The sequence below is a fragment of the Geotrypetes seraphini genome, chromosome 3 (assembly GCF_902459505.1).
Source record: "Geotrypetes seraphini chromosome 3, aGeoSer1.1, whole genome shotgun sequence".
NCBI classification, from domain to species: domain Eukaryota; kingdom Metazoa; phylum Chordata; class Amphibia; order Gymnophiona; family Dermophiidae; genus Geotrypetes; species Geotrypetes seraphini.
Genome location: NC_047086.1, coordinates 24,609,961 through 24,635,335, shown reverse-complemented (window position 1 = coordinate 24,635,335; position 25,375 = coordinate 24,609,961). Strand labels below are relative to the sequence as shown.

The 25,375-nt window shown below is 43.5% G+C and overlaps 1 protein-coding gene across 8 annotated transcripts in view; it reads right to left on the bottom strand.

Moving 5' to 3' along the window:
- Positions 1 to 20,475: 20,475 nt before the first annotated feature.
- Positions 20,476 to 25,375, bottom strand: part of HTR1E (5-hydroxytryptamine receptor 1E) — a 148,217-nt gene continuing 143,317 nt past the window's right edge. For all 8 annotated transcript variants that reach the window (XM_033935661.1, XM_033935665.1, XM_033935660.1 and 5 more), the window contains one exon: positions 20,476 to 22,036. In XM_033935661.1, the coding sequence (XP_033791552.1) occupies positions 20,739 to 21,836 (1,098 nt within the window). In that variant the 5' untranslated portion in view covers positions 21,837 to 22,036 and the 3' untranslated portion in view covers positions 20,476 to 20,738. The remainder of the gene's footprint in view (positions 22,037 to 25,375) is intronic.

Sequence of the window (25,375 nt, the reverse complement as noted above, 5' to 3'; positions counted from 1 at the left end):
AATCTTATTTTTATATACCGCCATACCCAATAGTACAAACAATGCGTTTCATTTAAGATTCGATGAGTTATATGTATACAATAGGGAGAAATACAAACAAAATAAAAGGATACAGGTAATTTAAAAATAGAATAGAAATGTTAAAATAAGAAGTGTTAAGAACCCAATCTATTGAATAATTTGAGTTTTTATCTGTTTTCTAAAATTTAGATAAGAAGAGGCTTCTAACACAGTATTGGCAAGCCATAAATTCAGTTTGGCCGCCTGAAAAGAAAAGTTTCTTTCAAGGAACCTTTTATAATGACATAGTTTTATTGAGGGATATGCTAACAAGTGTATTTTTCGAGAGCTCTTGTTAGTGTAATTCAATGTAAAATGAGGGATAAGATAACCTGGTAGCATGCCAAATACTGTTTTATAGCAAATGCATGAGAATTTAAACAAAACTCTGGATTCCAATGGCAGTCAATGGAGCTTTTGATAAAAGGGGGTAACATGTTCCCATTTTTTTAGGCCGAAAATAAGGCGGACAGCCATATTCTGAACCACCCTTAATTTTCTGAGGATTTTCTTGAAAGTGCCCAGATATTTGATGTTTACAATAATCAAGAATACTCAGAATGGAAGATTGAACTAACAGATGGAAGGAAGCTTCGTCAAAGCACTTCTTAATGGTGCAGAGTTTCCAGAGCACCGAGATACTTTTCTTTAACACTAAATCAGAATGTTTTTCCAATGTAAGATGTTTATCCAGAGTTACTCCTAGTATTTTTAAGGATTGTTCAATATAATCGATCCCATTCACATGTATCATAGTTTCCTTGGTTTTATCATTAGGAGCTGCTAGGAAAAATTTAATTTTTTCTGTTTTAAATTTTAATTTGAAGGCAGACATCCAAAGTTTGACCTGATTTAAAATGATTGATAGAGAATTTATGAACTCAGATGAAAAACAAATTAGCAGAATGACTATAATAATATCATCCGCGTAGATGTAGAATTTGAGCTTTAGGCTCTGCAAAAAAATTACCCAGGGAAACAAGAGACAGAGGGGAGCTTAACTGCTAAGCGTTTGATGATTTCACAGAATTTTTTCTTTGTTAGATCACTTTTCTTTCTTCCTTGAGTGATCCTGAAAAAGGCACACGTTTTCTTCTAACTGTACTCCAATATTGTTCACAAAAACATGGGCTAGGTACCTGTGATCTCAATTGGTCACTCTTGGATACTGGGCTAGATGGACTTTTTGGTCTGACCCAATCTGGCCACTGTCAGGGAGAGGATGTGGGCTCACTAGTCATTGCTCTGACTCAACATGTCTTTCTTGTGTTTATGAACAGAAATATTAATTTATTTGCTTATCCAAAAACTACTGGTTGCAGATACAAGACTTTTTTGGATAAGACAAATTTTGGATAAGACAATCGCATTCCAAAGAGGTAAACAACAATTTTGGCTGGGTAAAATACATTGGTGAAGCTATGTTGTCTTATGGTGCATTTCATAAAGAAATTAAGTCAGCGCTCTTTGACAAATTTATTTCTTAAACGTGGGTACTATTGTTAGCAAAACTCTGAGTATATCTAAGTAACTGTTGTATTTTTAACTATTTGTATTTCACCGATTGTCCAGCCTTCTTCTGTGTCAACCGCCTAGAAATTGTTTGGTTATGGCGTTACAGAAGAATAAAGTTATGTTAAGTTATTCAGCATTTCTGTCTTTCCATTATCACCCTCCACACATTGCTTCTCAGCACCTTTCAGTTTTACAATTCTACCTTTGGCATTCCTCCTTTCAAATATTTAAATGTCTATTTCATATATCCCCTGTCCCTCCTCTCCTCTAGAGTATACATATTTAGGTCTTCGAGTCTCTTGTACGTCGTTTGCCGTAAGCCCCATACCATTTTTGTTACTTTTCTCTGGATCGCTTCAAGTTGTTTTACATCCTTATCCAGATATGGCTTCCAAAACTGAGCACAGTATTCAAGATAGGACCTCACCAATGACTTGTACAGGGGCATCAACACCTCCTTTCTTCTGCTGGTTATGCCTCTTTCTATACAGCCCAGTATCCTTCTGGCTACAGCCATTGCTTTGTCGCATTATTTCATTGCCTTCAGATCCTCAGACACTATCACCCAAAGATCACTCTCCCCATCCTCTCACCTCTCACATATGTTTCTTTGGATTTCTACTCCCCAAGTGTGTCACTTCTTTGGATTGAATTTTAGTTGCCAAACATTAGGCCTCTCTTCTAACTTTTGCGGATCTTTTTTCATGTTTTCCACTCCCTTCGGGGTGTCCACTCTGTTACAAATCTTGGTATCATCACAAAAAGGCAAACCGTACCTTCTAACCCAGTGGTCTCAAACTCGCTGCCCGCCAGGTACTATTTTGCGGCCCGTGGCCTGTACTAGTGCTGTCTGTACTAGTTCTGCCCACTCTTTGCAGGCTCCTCCAGCTTCCTCCCGGCCTCCCGCTCTTACCTTCGGATAATTACCGCAGCCTGCAGAGAGGATCGCCGGTGCTGTAGTGATCTTTGCAGGCTGCCGTAGTCCTCAGCAGCATGTTCCCTCTGCCGCGATCCTGCCCCTGATGTCAGAGGAGGGGCGGGACCGCGGCAGAGGTAACGTGCGGCGGAGGCCGAAGGCAGCCTGCAAGGAATGCTACAGCACCAGCGATCCTCTCTGCATGCTGTGGTAATTAACTGAAACTAAGACCGGGAGGCCAGGGGGGAAGCTGGAGGACGCTGCAAAGAAGGGGGGGAACATGCATGCCTTCGGGGGGGGGAAGGTTTATAAACTATAAAGAGTTTTACATCATGCAAAATTGTCATTTCTTTAATAAGACCTTAACTATTTTTTTCTGAGGCCCTCCAAGTACCTACAAATCCATAATGGCCCTGCAAAAGGTTGGAGTATGAGACCACTGTTCTAACCCTTCTGCAATGTCGCTCACATATATCTTGAACAGAATCGGACCCAGCACCGATCCTTGTGGCTTTCCATTACTCACTTTTCCTTCCTCCAAGCAAATCCCATTAACAACTAGTTTCTAATCCAGTTTCACCACTTTGGGTCCAAAATTCTGCCCGTCCAGTTTATTCAAGAGCCTCCTATGAGGAACTGTGTCAAAAGCTTTGCTGAAATCTAAGTAAATTACATCTAGCGCCCAATTCTCTGCTTGCCCAGTCAAAGAATTCAGTCAGGTTTGTTTGGCATGATTTACCTTTAGTAAAGCCATGTTGCCTCGGATCTTGTAACCCATTGAATGCCAGGAAATTCACTATTCATTCCTTCAGCAACACTTCCATCATTTTTCCAACAGCCGAACTAGAATAAGCCTTGGAAGTTTCAATGGTTGAATAGTGAATACCTCTAAAAAACGTATGGGAGGCTGTTGAGGTTGGGGGGAAAGAGAGAGCTGTAAGTAAGTAAATAAGAGAGTTAACTCCTGAAGGTATAGGTGTGGATGGAGGAAATAGTGGGAATGGGCAGGGATAGGTAAAATTACCATCCCCATGCAACTCTCTAAGGGCCGGATTCACTAACCTTTCCGATCGGGCCCGATGTGGGCAGGTCTGACGAATTCACAAAAAACAAATATGTAGATGGGGCGATCAGAGGAACGCCCCTATCTGCCTGCCTGGATCGCTGATGCATGATCCGCTCTCATGCGCAGATTATCTGGAGATAGTCTGCGCATGCCCGTCCGAGCCGGGGCCATTTTTTTTTTTTTTTTTAAACTTTTCTGCTCGCACCCTCCTGCTCTCCCCTTCCAAGCCCTGCTCTTGCTGCCCAGACTCTCCTGCTCTCTGCCGCCTTCCCTGCAGTACGAACTCCCGGTGCAGGTGATCGAGGCAAACAGCGTGCAAGAATTTAAGAGCAAATGGGATGCCCATTTGGGATCCCTTAGAGGGTTAAGCCAAGGGAACCTGTCACCAGGAGTTGGATCCCTAGGATAGTAGACTTGGGGGTGGGACAGTAGAGTGGGCAGACCTGATGGGCTATGGCCCTTATCTGCCGTCATCTTCTATGTTTCTATGTTTAAAGCGGCGCTGCACTGCGACGTGCAGTCCCGTTTTAAACTCGCGGGCTCACACTGCAGGGAAGGCGGCAGAGAGTAGGAGCTCGGGGCAGAAAGCAAGGCTAAAAGATCGGGGCAGAGAGCAGGGACAGTTGCCGCAGGTCTCATTATCGGGGAGGAGAGCAGGGCTGCAAGATCGGGGCGAGCAGGCAGGAGACACGGGACAGAGCAGGGCTGCAAGATGGGGGCAAGCAGGCAGGAGACAAGGGGGCAGAGCAGAGCTGGAGAGTCAGAAAGACATTTTTAACTGGTCCCCAGCAGTCGCTTTTCAGGATGAGCGGAAAGCCCAGTCGAATCACACACTTTGTTTAGCGAATCGCGTCCCTGCCTACTTTGCATGCAGTTCCCCTCATTTGCATGCATGGGTTGTAGTGCTCACAAAACGATTGATACACGATCAGTTTGCTTAGTGAATCTAGCCCTAAATTCAAAGAGAAAATGAGATCATCTTCGGAGCTCTGTAAACTGTAGTGAAGTTCCGATTTAGCTGGTTAATTACAGCAGCTTTCTCTGATGAATCAGCCTGCAAGGCATCTTGTGCTGAAATTTCGATTTTGGGAAACAGAGAATCATAAAGATGTCATGCTATCACAACATTGCTGGAGGACTAATTGCAAGAAGAGAATACATCTGAGCAATTAATAGCTGGAACTGTCAAAACATTTTTTCCTTAAGTTGTTAATAGGATACAAAGTGAATACAATCCCCAAATCTGGATTGTCCAGAAATATTAGCCTTCTTGCAGTGTAGAAAAAGTGCCCTGGGTTCAGTCATAAAATTGCACATTCTTTTATTGTTTTCCCTTATCACAGTTTTCTGTGCTGACTCAATCCTCAGAACTGCTAAAATGTTTATAAGTCATTTCATTGCCCTATATACCATGTCCCTTTCAAATTATTTAGGAACATTTTTTTGTTCTGGCAGTCATAGAAACATGACGGCAGGTAAAGGCCAAATGGCCCATCCAGTCTGCCATCCCTATCATCCACTATCTCCTCCTCTCCCTATTGGCTAAGGCTCTTAACATTTGCATCTCCTCTTCCAATAGGATAAAGCTCTTTACACCTGCATTGTGATGTCATAGAACTTTATGGTTATAGAAACATGATGGCAGATAAAGGTCAAATGGCCCATCCAACCTGCCCATCTGCAGTAACCATTATCTCTTCCTCGCTCTAAGAGCTCCCACGTGCCTATCCTAGGCTTTCTTGAAATCAGACACAGTCTCTGTCTCTACCACCTCTTCCATGCATCTACCACCCTTTCTGTCCATCGTCTTTATAACTTCTCTATTTAAAAGAAGCTTTCATTACTTCTGCTCGTATGAAATCCCCTTCCCTAGCAGAATTAAAAAGGGTCACGTGCAGAAAAAGAAGCCAGTGCATTTAGCCGTGGAAACTTTTGCATGTTAGTAGCCAGACAGTTCCATTTTAGATAGAATGTAATGGAGCGGCAGCCATGTTAGTCCGCTCTTTAAAGATAAAATAAAAATAATCTAAGTGATAACCTTTTTTAGTGCAATCCTTGATTCTGTCTAAAATAGACTCCTGTAAGTTAGTTTCGGTTATCTGTTCCAAATCTCTTATTAATCAACTACAGTTGGTTCAAAACTTAGGCCTCCTTTTACGAAACTGTGATAGCAGTTCTTAGCGCGGGAGCCGCGCCGAATGGCCCGCGCTGCTGCCGACTCTCATAGAGTTCCTATGAGCGTCGGGAGCAGCGCGGGCCATTCAGCGCGGCTCTCTGCGCTAGAAACTGCTATCGCTGTTTCGTAAAAAAGAGGGGGTTAGCTGTTAGATTAATATTTGGCCTGTGAAAATTTGAACATCTTCAACCTTATTACAGTAAAGTTCATTGGCTGCCAAGGGATTTTAAAAATAGTTTTTGTACTTAAACATTTTTTTAAACACTATTAAATATCTCAAAAGCAAAATTTTACATCATTTTCCACATAATCGCCCTGTTTTGCGATACATTTTTGCCTAGTGTCTTACTAACTTCTTAATGCCATTAGAAAAGAATGTTTTTGGTTGAGCGCGTGAAAATATGAAAGTGCGGAAACTTTTTGAAGAAACCCTCCAAGATTAAAATGTAACCCCCCCCCCCTATTACTTTACCGCGACAGTGATTTCTAGTGCAGGGAGCCCTGCTGAATGCTACGTGCTGCTCCCGATGCTCATAGGAACTCTGTGGCGGGAGCGGTCTGCAGTGTTCAGCGCATCTCCCTGCGCTAAAAAAATGCTATCGCGGTTTAGTGAAAGCGGAGGGGGTTAAATTAGGAGTCACAGTTTTCAAGATTCTAGCAGGTAATGTTCCTCGGTATTTGACTAATTTTGTGACTGTATTGCATAATCCACTTTCAAAAAAAATCAAACAAGAAATTCTTTCCAACTGAAATTCACTTTGGTAATGAAAGTGAAAATCCATTAGACAATTTTCATTGTCTATATCAGTTGGTTAGTTTTTGGAACTAACTCCCACGGGGATTGCGCGTCGGTGGGCATTATTTTTGGTTTAGGAAACTTTTTTAAATTCGTTTTTCGTTTTCAAGATTGATTCTAACTGGGTTTCAATGATCATAAAATAAGTTTATGTTTTAATTTTGTAATTCCCGGAACAATTGGTCTGGTTTTCTTTAGTTTTGTTACCCGTCCTTGAACTGGCTAGGTAAAGGTGGAATAGAAAAAAAACACTAAGGTAGGGAGAACGAGAGGGCACTCTCTAAAATTGAAAGGGGATAGATTCCGTACGAACATAAGGAAGTTCTTCTTCACCCAGAGAGTGGTAGAAAACTGAAACGCTCTTCCGGAGTCTGTCATAGTGAGTCAAGTTCCTGCTGAACCAGAACGTACGCAGGTAGGGCTAGTCTCAGTTAGGGTGCTGGTCTTTGACCAGAGGACCGCCGCATGAGTGGACCACTGGTCTGACCCAGCAGCGGCAATTCTTATGTTCTTATGTAGAATGTACATAAGGAGTTGAAAGAAGAGATTGGGGAACATAAAGAAAGTGTACTGGAATCGACTGTATCTTAAACGGTTTTGAAACCGGTGTCAGTACTGAGAGGAAGTGAAATGCAAAATAGTTGTGAATTAAACCTTCAATGAAGGTTCAAGTAAAGCTTCAGTTTATCAATTGCACTTTGGTCTCAGCTGGTTTGCAGATTACTCAGCAAAAAAACACTAACTTGCCATAGAGGATGGACACCGTGTGGTCCTGAGTTGCCAAGTTCCCCAGTTCAAGGCCATATCCTGGTTTTCAATTTATACCCAAGGCAGTTTGGGATTTGTAGTTCCTGATTCTACCCATTGAAATCAGTTTTGTAGGTCCCATTTACGCGTCGAGATGAGGTAGGAAATCCAGGACTGGTCTAAAATCTCCCTCCTGGTACTGGGTAACTGGAAAGCTCTGGTGACTTGCAATGTCTATCATTTTAGTAGATCGTTAATATTTTTCCTTCTGTTGGTGAATGTCACGTAGCTGCTCTGTTTGAGGCCCAAATGAATTTGGGTGACTTGAGCTTACAGTTAACGCTCGTCATAAATGGGAATTAACAGCGGTAATAAAATTTGCTTGTGCGTGCCCTCCTGCTAATTACAGATACTTAATTGTGTCTTTCTTTGTCACAAAAGAGGTAATCTCAGAGTCACACTGAGGAACAATTTCTAGGCAGCTTGGAGACAGAAACAATACATACTTCAGGTGGAAAGAGCCGAGTTTAGCCACAGGGGACCCAGCAATTCAGAAGGATCTGTAGAAATGCAGAATTGGTTGAAGCACCGAACGGCAATCTGTCTACATGATTCAGAGTCTCACATAGGCTCTTTTTTTTTTTTTAAGATCGCTTTATTGTGCACTGCTTTGTGTAGCTTTCTGTACTTGAAAAAAAAAATGCAGTCTGTAAATCAATACGTTAACTTAAATGAAAACCTGTTTCTCATAAAAGGAAGGGGCTGAAGGGTTCTTGAAATAGCAGAAGGGAACAAAAGCCTGGGTGAGAGGTACTGGCTATCTTTTTTTTAGTGCTCAGAAATAATTAACCCCCCCCCTTTTTTTTTTTTTTTTACAAAGCCATTCTAGTGGCTGCCGTGCAGCAAAAGCCCTTTAAATCCCTATGGGCTTCGGGGCAGTGACCGCAGCGGCCCACGCTAATTGGCTTCATATAAGAGGCCCTTAGTTTGTGCGCTGCGCTTGAGTTACTGGCGATTTCATTTTTTTGGCTCAGAAATAATTTAGTCTGTGTGCTGCGCTTGAAAAGGTCTTTTTACTGGGGCCACTAAACACTAATGGGCACCAAACATAGCCAGCCAAACCTAATTCAGGATGCGCTATTGCATTCTGCTTTAGTGTTGGGATATGTACAGAAACCACATGATAAAAAACTTTTTTGGGGGGGTCGGAGAACATGTCGGGGACAAACAAGGGGCACTCCTGGTCAATGAACGGATTTATTAACTGCCTTTATGAAGAGATTCACCCAAGTTTAACCTAAAACTTACAGTTTTGTTAGCAGCATAACAGCAGTAAGAATGACCAAATTGAAACAGAAATACAGAATAATCAAATCAATGAGGTAAACTTGGAAACAGTAAATTGAAACCTAATAATACGACCGACATGAAACGGTATAAAAAATATACACATCTAACAGGACTAAATTCAAATGGCAGTGATATAATATAATACCGGCATACGCCTCAAAACGCCCCCTGGTGGTGCCCTGCAGCTGCAAACCGCCAAACGACGGTGGTCCTCCCAACTTCATACTGAGCCACCGGAATTGACTGCCCCCTGCTTTGAAGGACTCCTCAGCTTTGGAAAAGCAATCAAAACATACTTCTTGTCCTAAACCCCTGCCCTTGACCGATGGACCACAAAGAAATGTACAGTACTCCCCTGAAATTCGCGGGGGTTCCATTGCAGGAACCCCTGCGAATTTCAAAAACCCACGAGTATGGTTTTTAGGCAGGGGAGACAAGAGAGGGCAGCCAGAACGCCGGCGAGTGAAGGAAATTACTCGCTGTATGCCCCGACCGCCTCTTGCTGTCCTAAAGTCGGGCATGCAGCTCCTGATTGGTAAGGCCCGACTTTAGTACAGGAAGAGGTGGTCGGAGCATATAGTGAGTGATTTCCTTCACTCACCGGCGCTCTGGCTGCCCTCTCCTGCCCGGTCATTCGTGGTCAGAAAATACCGCGAATGACCGGGACCACCAATCGCCAATTCATGGGGGAGCACTGTATTTTGGTACTGGAACCAGCATGTGTCATGTAAGGAACACTTGTGCCACAGTTACAGTGCAAGATTTTACAATACATCTAACCTGTAAAATTAGGATAAAACTTGTACTGAAAACCTTGCACTGTAAGAATAACTACGGCAAATTGTAACCAGTAAACTGTATATTAGGCATATTGACATTAGACCAGTGGTTCCCAAACCTGTCCTGGGGAACCCCCAGCCAGTCAGGTTTTCAAGATATCCCTAATGAATATGCATGAGAGAGATTTGCATATAATGGAAGTGACAGGTATGCAAATCTCTCTCATGCATATTTATTAGGGATATCCTGAAAACCTGACCGGCTGGGGGTCCCCCAGGACAGGTTTGGGAACCACTGCATTAGACCCAGTAGCGTACCAAGAGGGGGGAGGTCCGCCCCAGGTGCATGCCTTAGGGGGGTGCACAGCCGTCCGGGTTGTCCTGCCCTACTGTGCAACAGAACTGCACCTCAGCCTGGCTGCCGGTAAACCCCCTCTGACTTACTTGCTCTAGAGCAGAGTCGGCAGCTGCACTGAGTTGCAGGAAGGTCCCCTGATGACTCATCTGCCGGCTTTGCTCTGGAAGAAGTAAGTTATGTCAGACGGGGTGGACCCGGCAGACACAGTCATCGCATTACCTTGCCGCAACTCCCTGCGTCTACTGGGTAAACCCCCTTCGACGTAACTTACTTCTTCCGGATTCAGTGCACAAAGCCACAGGCAGTGGTTCCTACGGGCATCCTGCGCCTGAACCGGAAGCCTTCTCTCTGACGTTGCAATGTCAGAGGGAAGGCTTCCAGATGAGGCACGGGACGTGCAAGGTGTAATTAGTACTTTTATGGGGGCGGGATCTGGGGTGGAGATTGGGTAGAGATGGTCAGGGTCTAGCCCACGTCTTAGCCCAGTGTTCTTCAACCGCCGGTCCACGGACCGATGCCGGTCCACAGAATAATTCTTTTATTTCTGCCGGTCCATAGGTGTAAAAAGGTTGAAAAACACTGCATTAGAACATTCAGGTAATGTAGGTATGGTGCGAATGTTTTTCTAAACAAAACCGAGAGTACCTGCCTTGTGAGAGATAGACAAGACCAAAAACAAGGAAAAGGCAAGAAAGATGTTCTTTACAACCAAAGGATAAACTTTATTGCAATAAAAAGTCCCAACAAGGATCCAGGTTTCGGCATCTATGATGCCTTCGTCGTGGGACTCTTAAGCATAAATAGTTAGCAAACCAGTTTCCTTGTTTTTCCGACGCTCATCTGGTTTGCAAACTATCTACACTTGAGTGTCCCCCGATGAAGGCATCATAGATACTGAAACCTGGATCCTTGTTGGGACTTTTTATTGCAATAAAGTTTATCCTTTGGTTGTAAAGAACATCTCTCTTGCCTTTTGCTAATGTTTTTTTCTACAATACAGTTAAGGTCTGGAACGCATTACCTGAGGATGTGGTAAGAGCGGATTGCCTAGCTGGTTTTAAGAAAGGTTGGACTAGTTCTTGGATGAAAAGTCCATAGTCTGTTATTGAGAAAGACAAGGGGGAAGCCACTGCTTGCCCTGGATCGGTAGCATGGAATATTACTACTCCTTGGGTTTTGGCCAGGTACTAGTGACCTGGGTTAGCCACTGTCAGAACGGCTACTGGACTTGATGGACCTTTGGTCTGACCCAGTAAGGTTACTCTTATGTTCTTACATGAGCCAAGTATAGGACAATGAAGCCATTGTAACATCACTGCTGAGGTTGGCTCTGAGGCCCTGTGGAATGCGGCATTATGACATCACAATCTCAGCTCTGGAATGTTGCTCTCATTGGGCTTCCGGAATCTTGCTATTCTTTAAGATGCTGGAATGTTGCTACGCCTTGAGTTTTGGCCAGGTTCTAGTGACCTGGATTGGCCACTGTGAGAACGGGCTACTGGGCTTGATGGACCTTTGGTTTGACCCAGTACGGCTATTCTTATGTTCTTACATGAGCCAAGTATAGGACAATGAATAATTGGTATGCTGCATTTTTCCATAACTGCATTATTGATTTTTTTTTTTCCCCCTCACATCATTTTTGTAGCAACAGAGAGATTTCACACCTACCACACAAGGCTCTTTATGTTATGTTGAGATTTACTATGTGATTATATATCAACTATATTACAGCACCTCGTAATTACGATTATATTATATCTGCATTTCTTGGCTGAAAGTCATAGTTTGTGCCTGCATGATGTTTTGCAAAGGAGGTTCTTTCTTTTTTTTCTAGAATGTCATTGTGGCTTTGTTGTAAACCACATTGATACTAAACTAAATTCAGATAAGACTTCTCTACTATGGATAGGAGAAAACCAGTTTCTACTGCTCACTTCAAAATTTCTGTGTGATGGAAAGTATATTCCTCTTCTCACAACTGTCCTCAGTCTAAGAGTATGGTTAAACTCCGCTTGAAATGGAAAGTCTCAGATCAATCATACAGACTGCTCTGTTTTTCGATAGATGCAATTTCTACATCAGATCCATTCCCTTTTTTTTACCCCTTCAGGATGACCTACAAACATTACTTTCAGAAATGATCTTTCAAAGCTAGACTAATTAAAAGGGGACAGATTCAGAACCAAAGCTAGGAAGTTCTTCTTCACCCAACAGGTGGTGGACACCTGGAACGCGCTTCCAGAGGGAGTGATAGGACAGGGTACGGTATTGGAGTTCAAGAAGGGATTGGACAATTTTCTGAAGGAAAAGGGGATAGAAGGGTATAGATAGAGGGCTAGTATACAGGTCCTGGACCTGATGGGCTGCCGCGTGAGCGGACTGCTGGGCATGATGGACCTCAGGTCTGACCCAGCAGAGGCACGGCTTATGTTCTTATGTTCTTAATTGAAAGGCAACACATTGACATAAATAAAACCAATACATAAAACAGACATCTGTTAAAAACTTTAAGTCATTTGTCAGGAATATGTTGGTCTGGGATCATTTGGGTCTGACAAATCCAACTGTATTTAAAAACATATTGCAACAAAATAAGATTAGGATGCGTTTTAAATTATACATGTAAACAGCCTAAGGAATTCAGCAGTGATGAGGATGCTTGAATCCTCCGTGCTGTTGCCATAGTCCTCAATGGTTTTACTATAATCCTCTGTGTTGCTGATGTAATCCTCCAATAGAATGAAAACTTCTATCTGACCTCACAGGAAGAAAGGTAGGTAAACTGTGTACCCCAAAGAGATTCCAGAATTATACAGTACTTTATTTTTGAATATTCCCTTCATAAGTATACACTAGAATAGATGACATGTACGTTGCTTAAGCAAGAGTCTGTCAATGTTATGAGCGCATGTATATGGAAGGATAAAACCGCCCAAACAAGCATCATTCTTTGACAGGATTGGTCCTTGAAAACTAATGGCAAGTAATTTTAATTTTATTTTTTTTAATTCAAATTTTATTTTTATTAAGAAAAGAAGTATACAAAAAAGTAAACCACAATCCGAATACAAAGAACCAGGAACAAAGCAAAACACCAGACTAGAGAAGTAATTTAAATTTTATTTTTTATGCAGTAGTTATCCTAACTTGAGCAACAAAGCAATCAAGGCTCTGTTACTGTTTGGATCTTCATATGTTTGCAGAAATTAATACAAAAAAGGAGAACGACCGCAGATGGTGGATGATGAAACGCATATTTGCTTGTCGACTATCGAGCCACGTTTGCACTCAAAAACAAGACAGTTGGGTTTTCAAGATATCCCTAATGAATATACATGAGATAGATTTGCATATAATGGAAGTGACAGGTATGCAAATCTCTCTTATGCATATTCATTAGGGATATCTTGAAAACCTGACTGGCTAGGGGGGGTCCCCAGGTCAGGGTTGAGAACCACCGATATAGAGTCTGTGGGATTGTCACACTGTTTTTCACTCTGTACTGGAAAAATCCCCACAGCCTCAACCAATAGCAGTGTGAAATGTACAGTGGTGCCTCACACAACGAACTTAATTGGTTCCAGGAGCAAGTTTGTTATGCGAAAAGTTCGTTATGTGAAACGCGTTTTCCCATAATAATACATGTTAAAAAAAATAATTCGTTCTGTAGCATAAAATATGCTAAGATGACATTAAAAAAGATAAATTTATTCCTGCTATGTGTGACTGTGGTATTCTGTTAGCATGATATTTCTGTGTAGCATTCTATAATAATTTGGCTTATTCAATTTTCTTGATAGTAGAGGGGATATATGTGAAGGGGAGGGGAGACAGGGGTTTTGTTGATCCTTGCTGTGTATTATAATCACCCCCCACATACTCCCCAGTACCTTTTTAATCATCCCACCTCGGTACCTTTTTTAATTCCTCCCATCTTTCCCAGCCAGTGGCGTACAGGCCAGAAGCGCAGAGATCAGGAGCAATTCCTCTGCACGCCTGTGTGGGCCCATGCCGATCTCCGAATGGCTGCTGTTAGTTCTTGTGAGTCCCGCGAGAGCTGACTGCAGCCATTCAGAGATCAGCGCAGGCCCAGGCAGTAGCACAGAAGGCTTGCTCTTGATCTCTGCGCTTCTGGCTGGGAAATTTGCTAGACCACCAGTTACGAGTGAGCGGGTGAGATTAAAGTTGCAGCAGTGGTGGCTTTTTTAAAAAAAATATGTGGCGGCGGGGGGAGGTTTAAAAATATGCGGTGGCGGGGGGAGGTTTAAAAATATGCGGTGGCGGGGGGAGGTTTAAAAATATGCGGTGGCGGCAGAGGCTTAAAAATATGCAGCAGCGGCGGCAGGGGGGTTTAAAATATGGGAGCCAGGCGGAGAGAGGGCAGTTAAGCGCAGTGCCTGCGCGGAAGGATGCAGCTCGGGCGACTTCGTTGTGTGAAACGAAGTTCGTTGTGGGAAGCAAGACCTGAAGTTCGTTGTGCGCAGCGTTCGCTGTGCGAGGCGTCCGTTATGCGAGGCACCACTGTATGTTGAGTGATGTTTAAATACCTATGTGGCATAAATATGAATGAATCCAACAATGAGGCAAAAAATGGTCAAAAGGTTCCGTGAGTGATTGCAGAACAGCAAAACCACCAACATACAAAGGAATATGTGTACTAAAATAATAATAAGAGTGTGACAATGTAAGGTACCCTCAGTGCGCAGGATAAGCGACGGAAGAAAAACTCCAACGCTTCAAGCGAAGAGGTAGAGGCTAGAAAGCCCCCACTTACACACCATCATGGGGTACCTATAGTGTGTTTTGAAATTAAATAGCACAATCCCAAACAAGTGCACAATGAACACAACTAAAAAAATGGATTCACAAACTGCAATCACTCAGGGAACCCCCCAGCCAACTCCCAGCAAAAAAATCAAAAAAGCAACTTAGCTTGAAGAGAGTCTTCATTCAACGTCCAGGGGTGCGGGAACAACGTAGATGAAACACTGCAAAACCAGGTTCAACCAAGCCTGGTTTCGGGAACAAAATCCCTTCCTCAGGAACCCATGAATCAAGTATCCAAATGGACTTCAAGGCAGGCTGGAGAGAAAGAGAGGAGCTAATGGGGGGCAGAGCAAAAAGGCCTTAAAAGCCATCAAAAATGACGTCAGCGGCCAATCACAAGCCAGGGGAGGAGCAAGTCCAACAAAGATTATGTCACAAACTAAAGGAGGAAACTAAACTATATTATACTATAGTGTTCCATTCGATACTGTCGTTTAATCCCTGAGGGGAGACACTCTGAAGATGGAAAATCTAAAACTGTTCTCTCAAATTGATGTAAGCCATTTTGTCACCCCGGAAATCTTTAGGGATCTGTTCGAGGACGAACCAAGAAAGGTCCCCAAAAACAAGAGCAGGATTCAGACCGCTGTGAAATCTGCCCCTCTTGTACCACATTGTATGGAGAAGAATCATGTTTTTGGGGAAAGGGAGGGGGTCCAGAATGACACTCTTATCTACTGGAAAAGATATTATCAAGGTACGGACATAATCTCTTTTTCTAGTGCAAAAGGTATTTTATGCAGGACATTGAAAAGCAGTTCCAGAAAACTAGGCCCACAACACGGAGTAACCAAAGGCAGAGTCCTCTCTTGCTGCAACGTCCACCCTGTAAAACTTTGCAAATGTGTGTAGAGTGGATCAAGTTGTAGCTCTATGTATGTATGAAGGACAATTATGGAGGCCACCCCAGCAAAAGACAAGATGTGATGGTAGTAAAGACAGCAACTTATACAATATTAGCAACTCACTTCTTAGCAACAGGACAGGAAGTGAAACAGCAACAGGAAGTGAAACTAAACAAAAACAACTACTGTATACATAAAATGAGTTTAACACTAAAAGATAGCTGGAAAGCAATGACCACAAACACTCAGGCCTGGATTCTGTGGCGTCCTATACAAAATCGGACCTATGCCTGCCCAAAATAAACCCGACGTCCATATTACAGAACCGGGTTATTGTAGACGTGGCCGCTAGACTTATCGCGGCAAGGGATCTCCAATTGGATTTGGAGATAGAATGTTGTTGCACAAGCACTGCAAAGGCTCTGAACCAAATCTCTTCCAGAGAAGAAAAATGGTAAAACCAGAGAGCATAATTTGAGGTTACGGGGAGGAAGACTTAGGAGCAATGTTAGGAAATTCTTCTTCATGGAGAAGGTTGTAGATGCCTGGAATGCCCTCCCGAGGAAAGTGGTGGAGAGGAAACCGGTGATGGAATTCAAAAAAAGCATGAGATAAACATAGAGGATCTCTAATTAGAAAATGAAGGATGTAAATTAAAGAGCTAAGGATGATATTGGACAGACCTGCACGGTCTGTGTTCCATATGTGGTGATTTCGTGTAGGATGGGCTGGGGAGGGCATCAATGTGAACTCCACTAACTTGGAACATGAGGATGTTACTGGCCAGACTTTAAGGTACATATCCTGTAAACAACAGGATGGTTGGCTAGGCTGCATGAGCTTGGATGGCAACTTCAGCATTTGGCACCTAGGACAATACCAGGTGGACTTTACAGTCTATGACCTAGAAATATCAAAGAAGAGACAAGTTAATTTAATCATGTATTTTTAATGGGTGTAACTAATGGGCAGACTAGATGGACCATTCAGGCCTTTATCTGCCGTCATTTACTATGTTACCTGGCAAATACCCAAAGAGTAGCAACATTCCAGAGCTTAGATTGTGATGTCATAATGCCTCATTCCACCAATGCCTAAGAGCCAGCCTCAGCAGTGATGTCACAATGGCTTGATTAGATGGCAACTTCAGCAATTGAAACCTAGGACAATAGCAGGTGGACTTTGCAGTCTATGATCCAGAAATATCAAAGAACAGACAATTAATTTGATCATGTATTTTTAATGGGTATAACGAATGGGCAGACTGGACGGACCGTTCAAGTCTTTATCTGCCGTCATGTACTATGTTACTTTTTTTTTGTGTGCATGTTTTGTATTTTATTGAATTTTGGGACTAAGAAACACTCTGGTTTTAGAACATTCACCTAGTAAAATACTTACCTGTGGTTCTAGAAATCCTGGAACAAAGTTGGTATTAAGTTGAAAGGCATGACATGTTTGTTTGAGGTTTAAATATTATCACTAACTCTAACACGTGAATGGTAAATTAGCGTTCATATTCATTTAGATTTAAATTTAAGTTACCTTGTGTAAACAACATCAGATAACAACAAATGTTGGACATCCATATTTACGGCCTCTTTTACAAAGCTGCGCTAGTGGCCGGCGCATGGCAACAGCCCCGAAGCCTTTTAAATCTCTATGAACTTCGGGGCCATTAGCGCAGTGCAGCCGCTAGTGCGGTTTTGTAAAAGAGGCCGTTCGTTTTCTTTCACCATCACTTGTTTTGTTTTTTAAGTTGCAACAAATAAATACAAATATTAAAATGTTTAACCTCTGTGCTGGTATGACTTGAAGGGGAAACCTGTTGAAACATCTGACCGTGATTATAAAATCTCATATATTTTTGTAACAATTAAATGGTAATATTGCACAACTAGTCTTTAAGCCCGTTACATTAACGGGTGCTAGAGTAAATGTCTGTCTGTCTGGTTTTTTTTTTCTTTGTCCTTGGACGCTGCCTGTCTGTCTGTCATTTTTTTCTGTCTGTGTCTCTCCCTATGTCCTTAGTGCCCTCAGTGCCTCCTTCCAATGTCCTTAGTGCCCCTAGTGCCTCCTTCCCATGTCCTTAATACCCCTTCCTACGTCCTTAGTGCCTCCTTCCCATGTCCTTAGTGCCTCCTTCCAATGTCCTTAGTGCCCCTAGTGCCTCCTTCCCATGTCCTTAGTGCCCCTTCCTATGTCCTTAGTGCTCCTAGTGCCTCCTTCCCATGTCCTTAGTACTCCTTCCTACGTCCTTAGTGCCCTCAGTGCCTCCTTCCAATGTCCTTAGTGCCCCTAGTGCCTCCTTCCCATGTCCTTAGTGCCCCTTCCTATGTCCTTAGTGCTCCTAGTGCCTCCTTCCCATGTCCTTAGTAATCCTTCCTACGTCCTTAGTGCCCCTTCCTATGTCCTTAGTGCTCCTAGTGCCTCCTTCCCATGTCCTTAGTACCCCTTCCTACGTCCTTAGTGCCCTCAGTGCCTCCTTCCTATGTCCTTAGTGCTCCTAGTGCCTCCTTCCCATGTCCTTAGTACCCCTTCCTACGTCCTTAGTGCCCTCAGTGCCTCCTTCCTATGTCCTTAGTGCCCCTTCCTATGTCCTTAGTGCTCCTAGTGCCTCCTTCCCATGTCCTTAGTACCCCTTCCTACGTCCTTAGTGCCCTCAGTGCCTCCTTCCTATGTCCTTAGTGCCCCTAGTGCCTCCTTCCAATGTCCTTAGTGCCCCTTCCTACGTCCTTAGTGCCTCCTTCCCATGTCCTTAGTGCCTCCTTCCAATGTCCTTAGTGCCCCTAGTGCCTCCTTCCCATGTCCTTAGTACCCCTTCCTACGTCCTTAGTGCCCTCAGTGCCTCCTTCCTATGTCCTTAGTGCCCCTTCCTATGTCCTTAGTGCTCCTAGTGCCTCCTTCCCATGTCCTTAGTACTCCTTCCTACGTCCTTAGTGCCCCCAGTACCTCCTTCCTGTGTCCATAAAGCCCACAGTGCCCCAGTGCCTCCGTACTGTGTCCTTAGTGCCCCCAGTGTCTCCTTTCTATGTAATTAGTGCCCCTAGTGCCTCCTTCCCGTGTTCTGGTTCTCAGCCTGTTTGCTCTATTGGGCTACTCTTACCTTAAGTTTAATGCTTCAAACATTAAAAATTAAGCTAAAAGTAGCTACAGTTCCAAGATGAGTGAGATAAATAGTGTAAACCATTTCCAGGAGCTGACAACAAACCGTGACTTATTTATCCATTCAGCTCCTTCAATTAGCAGCTCTGGGGCAACTCAGCTGAGCACACTCTTCACCTCATAAATCAAGGGGGCAGAAGATTCAAAGCTCTTCTTCTCACCCAGGCTAAAAGCTTAGTCTAGAAATCCTACATTTGGGCCTCACTTAGTTTACGCAAGTTGCCGATTCTTTCATAGAATAAGTTCATTTATAAGCAGATCTGATTGTTGCATTCTTAAACAAAAGCACAGCTCAGTACTCAGGGTAGGAATGGTCTGGCCGACTCCCTTGCCGGAGTTACTTTTCAGTTTAAAGGTGCCGAGGCGGCTCCTCTAACGATCCCCGCCTGCATCGGAAGTCTTCTGTGAAGCAGGTGCGGCTCGTGACAGGATCCGCGGCGGCACCTGTAAACTGAAAAATAACTCCGGCAAGGGAGTCGGCCAACTGGCAGTTAAATTCGGAGCTTCGGTCTGGCCTGCTCCCTGCTCGCCTTGCCGTATTGTATTTTTTAGTTGAAAGATGCGGCGGCGGCTCCTCTCATGATCCCCACCTGCGTCAGAAGTCCGACGCAGGCGGGGATCGTGAGAGGAGCCACCGCCGCGTCTTTCAACTAAAAAATACAATACCGCAAGGCGAGCAGGGAGCAGGCCAGACCGAAAAACAGGAGGAAAAACAGAACCCTAAGCGCGCATGCGCACTCCTACCTGCGGTGCCCTACATCTCACAGAAAATGGATGCACACAGGTGGGAGTGCGCTTAGGGTTTTATTATATTAGATTATAAAATCTCATATTTATTGTAATAATTAAATTGTAATGTAATTGCATCACATCACCACTAGGTGGTTTGACATTAGCAATCTCATAAATACTAATGTAATGTAATGTTCTACTATGGTAGAATATTAATAGCGCATATGCGCATATGCTGTATGCTAATATTTTGAACATTTAAGGCCTAGATTCACTAACCTTACCGATCATGTCCTGACCAATTTGCGACCCCCGACCCGATTCACTAACCTTCCTCCCGATCCGACCCACGTATGCAAATGAGGGGAAATGGCATGCAAATGTAGGAAGACAGCGATTCACTAAACAATTTCAGGAACACCGACTGGGCTGGCCGATCAAAAAAGAAGCGACTGCTGAAGACCTGTCGCTCACGTCCTTTCCGACTGAAATAACATCTCCCTTGTGCAAAAACCTTGCTCTCTGCCGCCCTTCGAGCCCATGGTTTTAACCCGCAGTTTTAACCCACGGGTTAAAAGCATGTTCTGTTCCTGGCTGCAGCGGGGCTCTGGCTAAAGCGTGTTCTGTTCGCCACCCCCCCCCACCCCCTTGTTTTGACCTGCGCATGCGTCGGGATCGATCTGCAGCATTCGTGGGGGTCGGTGCGGGGTGTGTCTCTGATCGCGTTCATTTGCATAAGGACTGGTAGTGAATCAGTCGGCCTGAAATGGATTGCCCACGGATCCAGCCCCTAAGTGCGTAACTGGTGTGTAGAATTTGGCCCTAAATTATAAAATTACCACCTCCCTCCCAATTATTTCATCCAGTCTGCCTAGTCATCTTCCTCTCTAGTCCTTTACCAATACCAGTTCCTTGTTATTTTACCTCTATGTACAGAAACCTCCATTTCAAGTTGCATACAGATACATATTACCTCAAATGTCATGTAACAACAGGACTGGTTAAGCCTTGTTCTACTCTTTTGTCGAGACATAAGTAATGAAATAAGAAAAAAAAAGGTAGAACTGTGATTAGTGACCAGATTCACAGCAACTACTAAACACGAATGTGTAACCATTATTTGTACCGGAACTGTGACAATTTAGTATAAGAATTTATTTTCAGTATTTTCAACATTATATTAGGAGTAACACCAGAGGTAGAAAACAGCATAACAAGTTACAGGCCAGAAAGAAATAGCAGGCAACCCCCACCCCATCTTAACAAAAATAAGACAAGACCAATAAAAATCTTAGGCTGGAAAATCTGAATGCAAACAAAAAAAGTAATCCATAATTCAATTTATTTTATCATTCTTAAGGCTAGTATGATAGTCATATAGTTCACTGAGATTTCTACATCCTCTACGAATGCTCTTTGCATCGGATGAGCTTTTTGAAAGCTAACTTGAAATCGTCGTTAAAACTGGTGTAAAGCAATGGATTGATAAGAGAGTTGACGTAGCCCAACCAAGTTAAGAAGTCTGCAACCTCTGCCGACACAGTATAAGGGCTGAGGCCTACAACAAGCTCCTTAATGAAAAATGGCAGCCAGCTGAGAATGAAAGCACCCAAGATCAGTCCAAGAATTCGAGCTGCCTTTCGTTCTCTTGAGCTGGAAATCTGCTGCTGACGGTCCCCAGCTGGGTCTAGGTCATTGTCATAAGGTGGCATTCTCACCGATGCGTGTTTTTTATCAAATTCCATCATCGGGTCTGAAGTGGAGAAGTCTGACACACAGAATGTCTGGGTGAGCTTACAATGAGCAAACGAGTTTTGGCTGTCGTTACTCCTGTTGCTCAGATGTCTACTAGAACCTCGTTTTTGGTACAGGTTCTTTGCAGCATGGTAAATTCTATAATACAAAATCAGGATTAATGTCAAGGGTATGTAAAACGCCCCAAAAGTTGAATAGATAGTGTAGACAACATGGTCATGTTGAATTATACATTGACTGGGAATACTGTTGATGTGATGGCGTCTCCAAAACAGTGGCGGCATGGAAATGAAAATGGATATACCCCATACTATGAGGATCATAAATCCAGCCCTCTTTGCCGTTCTTTTTTGGGCATATTCAATTGCATCTGTGATTGCCCAGTATCTATCCAGCGCAATGACACAAAGGTGTAGAATTGAACAGGTGCAACATGTCATGTCGACACTAAGCCATATCTCACAGATGACATAGCCAAGAGCCCATGTGTCCATAGCTATATATGCAATACTCAAAGGCATAACCAAAATGGCAACTAGGAGATCTGTCACAGCTAAAGAGCATATTAAGTAGTTGGCAGGCAGATGCAATTTCCTGGTTATACAGATTGCAGCGATTACAGCCGAATTCAGCAATGTAGTCAGAATCGTTATTACAGATAACGTGACGGAAATGACCATCTTCTCTGTGACGGTTTTAGTTTTGTCTGCCACACTGGGTCCTACGGTGCAATTAGTGAAATTCATTTTCCCTTTCAAGGTTTCTTAAAATTTGATATCCCGCCCTATCCAAAGAAGGTGTTCAATGAAAAAGTCGCTATAGCTAGATATTAGTCATCCAGAGTCCAATGTCCTCGATGAAGACATCCTTCAGGTGTACAATTTCTGAAGTTCCAGATCAACTGGATATGCACAGGATGGCTGGTCGTCTTCTGTACATGGCTTACCTGGAAGACAAAATTGAATTGGTTAACGACCTCAAAACTCTATTCAAAATGAAACCTGAAACAATTGTGAAATGGTGGAATACAAGGGAACGTATTTAACTGGCGATGGTGAGCCATTTTGTAGCCACTAACAACTTAATGTCCAGATATGGTTAAGGGCTAATATTCAGCTCTAAAGCAGATAAGTGAAACTAGACATAGATAGGACTCCCCCCGATAGTCAGCCAGATATCTGTCCATATTCATCGGCTGGCTGGTTAAGGCCAACTGCTAGATAGATCCAGCTAAGTCTGTGACAGTGAACTTTCACCCAGATATTTAATGCAGGTGGCCGGTTATGGCCCCGGCATTGAATATCTGGGATCGCCACAGACCACGGGAGGTAGCCAGGCTGCATCCCGCGGTCTCAATATCAGGCCCAACTGTTTTTTTTTCTTAACGTAGTCTGATTTGTCCAGTTACCGTATCAGGTTGAGTGCATGAGTGCCCACAACATACCCAGTTTCAGCTTAGGCAGTTCGAGGGTATTCAGTGACACAAACTGATTAGGTGCCGCTAAATATCCCTGGATAATGCTGGAGAGGGAACTTAATCAGGCAGAAGCCTGTCCTGAACGTTAATCCACATTGTATTTGTTCCCTTTTCTAATTTTTGTAAACCGTGCCGAGCTCTACTGTTATAGAGAAGATGCGTTTTTTAAGCCTAAGGTTTAGTTTAGTTTGGTTCGTAGACAACGGCGCGAAAGACAAAACCGCATGCCGACAATTGAGCGCAGTGCGTGCCGCTGCGCCGCTCTAAATTACATTTTTTGGGGCTCCGACGGGGGGTTTTGTTGGGGAACCCCCCCAGTTTACTTAATAGATATCGCGCCGGCGTTATGGGGGGTTTGGGGGGTTGTAACCCTCCACATTTTACTGTAAACTGAACTTTTTCCCTAAAAACAGGGAAAAAGTGAAGTTTTCAGTAAAATGTGGGGGGTTACAACCCTCCACACCCCCCACAACGCGGCGCGATGTCTATTAAGTAAAGTGGGGGGGGGTTCCCCAACAAAACCCCCTGTCGGAGCCCCTAAAAACTGTAATTTAGAGTGGCGCGGCGGCGCGCGCTGCGCTCAATTGTCTGGGCGCGCCTTTGTCCCGGCGCGCTTTTGACCTGACACCGTTTAGTTTAATTTGCTTTGAACGTCAACTCATTTCTTCTGTTCTCCTCTTTATTGCTATTCGCCATCAAGGGACTCATTTTCAAATAGCCAGCATTACTGCAAACCATGCGGGCACTGTGACCCAATTCTACACATGACGCTTACGTTTAGGTGCCTAAATCGGCGTGGCTAGCCGATCTAGGTGCCCAACTTAATTTTCCTAATTGGCTTAATCAGCGCCTTTAAAAAAAACAATTAAAAATATTTTTTAAAAATTAATTAGCTGGTATGCGCCTAACGCGGTAGGTGCCTACCAGTTCAAGGCAGGCATCTACTTTGAGATGCCTACCGGTAAGTTGGCATGGCTAGGGCTGGATTTGTGGCCGATATTGAGCGTGGTTTGACTTAGGAACACTCATTAAGACCAAGAAAACCCTGGCCTAAGGCGCTAGGTGCGATTCTATAAATGGTGCCGAGTGGATGATTGGCATTGAAAAGGGGTTCCCTAATTGTGAACATGCCCAACATCCAAAGGAGCACAGCAGAAACAAAAGGGTAGATCAATTTCCTCTAAGCCAGATGTCTCAATACCATTATTATACAAAAAAAAAATTTACGACTTTATGATCGCTTCAGCTAGCCATCATATCGCCTGCAATTGGAAGGAAAATTCTAGGCTTCATTTCCACGAGTGGTGGAATCGCCTCTGTGTCATCAAGAAATATGAGGAAATAATTGCATTCAAACAAAAGAATAATTGCTAGGTTTACCAAAATCTGGGCCTCTCTCGATGAATTTTGCAAGGACTCGAATGTCAACCCCAACGAACGTCATTATGTTTATGACTTGAGTATTTGCAGCTTATTGGATTGTTTCATTTACACATTCTTTGTATTTTGAAAAATTTCAATTCAAATTTGTTTAACCTCCCCCCTCCAATGTGTATTTTCATTTACTCGGCATAAAAACATGAGAACTAACTCAAAATACCTCAGGAAGTGAGTCTTTTGAGTCTTGCCGGCGCTGGGTTTGGTTGTAACCATCGAAAAGAAGATAAACATAGAAACATAGAAATAGACGGCAGATAAGGGCCACGGCCCATCCAGTCTGCCCACCCTAATGTCCCTCCCCTACCTTTGCCCTGTGAATAGATCCCATGTGCCGATCCCATTTGGCATTAAAATCAGGCACGCTGCTGGCTTCAATCACCTGCAGTGGAAGACTATTCCAGCGATCAACCACCCTTTCAGTGAAAAAGAATTTCCTGGTGTCACCTCGTAGTTTCCCGCCCCTGATTTTCCATGGATGCCCTCTTGTTGTCGTGGGGCCCTTGAAAAAGAAGATATGGTGGTGGAGAGTAAAACTGTGAGTGAGTTCAAAGAAGCGTGGGATGAACACAGAAGATTCAGAATCAGAAAATAATATTAAATATTGAACTAAGGCCAGTTACTGGGCAGACTTGCACGGTCTGTGTCTGTGTATGGCCGTTTGGTGGAGGATGGGAAGGGGAGGGCTTCAATGGCTGGGAGGGTGTAGATGGGCTGGAGTAAGTCTTAACAGAGATTTCGGCAGTTGGAACCCAAGCATAGTACCGGGTAAAGCTTTGGATTCTTGCCCAGAAATAGCTAAGAAGAAAAAATTTAAAAAAAAAATAAAATTTAAATTGAATCAGGTTGGGCAGACTGGATGGACCATTCAGGTCTTTATCTGCCGTCATCTACTATGTTACTATATCTTCCTCCGCTTCGATGCGGCCCGTAAGATACTTGAACGTCTCGATCATGTCCCCCCTCTAAGTGTTGCGAACATTGGCTTTAGTGCTGCCGTTTCAATTAACGTGAGCAGTAATGAATATTTACTACAGCACTTGTGGTTTGCTTTGAGGAAGGGAGGGTGGTGTATATATGATTAAAGCTACGGTCCCAGGATGGGGAGCTGAAATAACATATATGTTATAAAAGATCCTGTGATCTGTGTATCATAAGCATTATGAAATAGCCACCTATTTGCCTTTTAGATTATTTAGATGACTTAGGGGTCCTTTTATCAAGGCGCGGTAGGGGGGGGGTTAATGCGCGGAATACCGCGCGTTAAACCGGCCTGCTGCGCTGGTCGCTAACGCCTCCATTGACCAGGCATTAGGTTTTTTGATTTCGCGTTTTAAAAAATATATTTTGTACACCACGCTGTTGATAAAC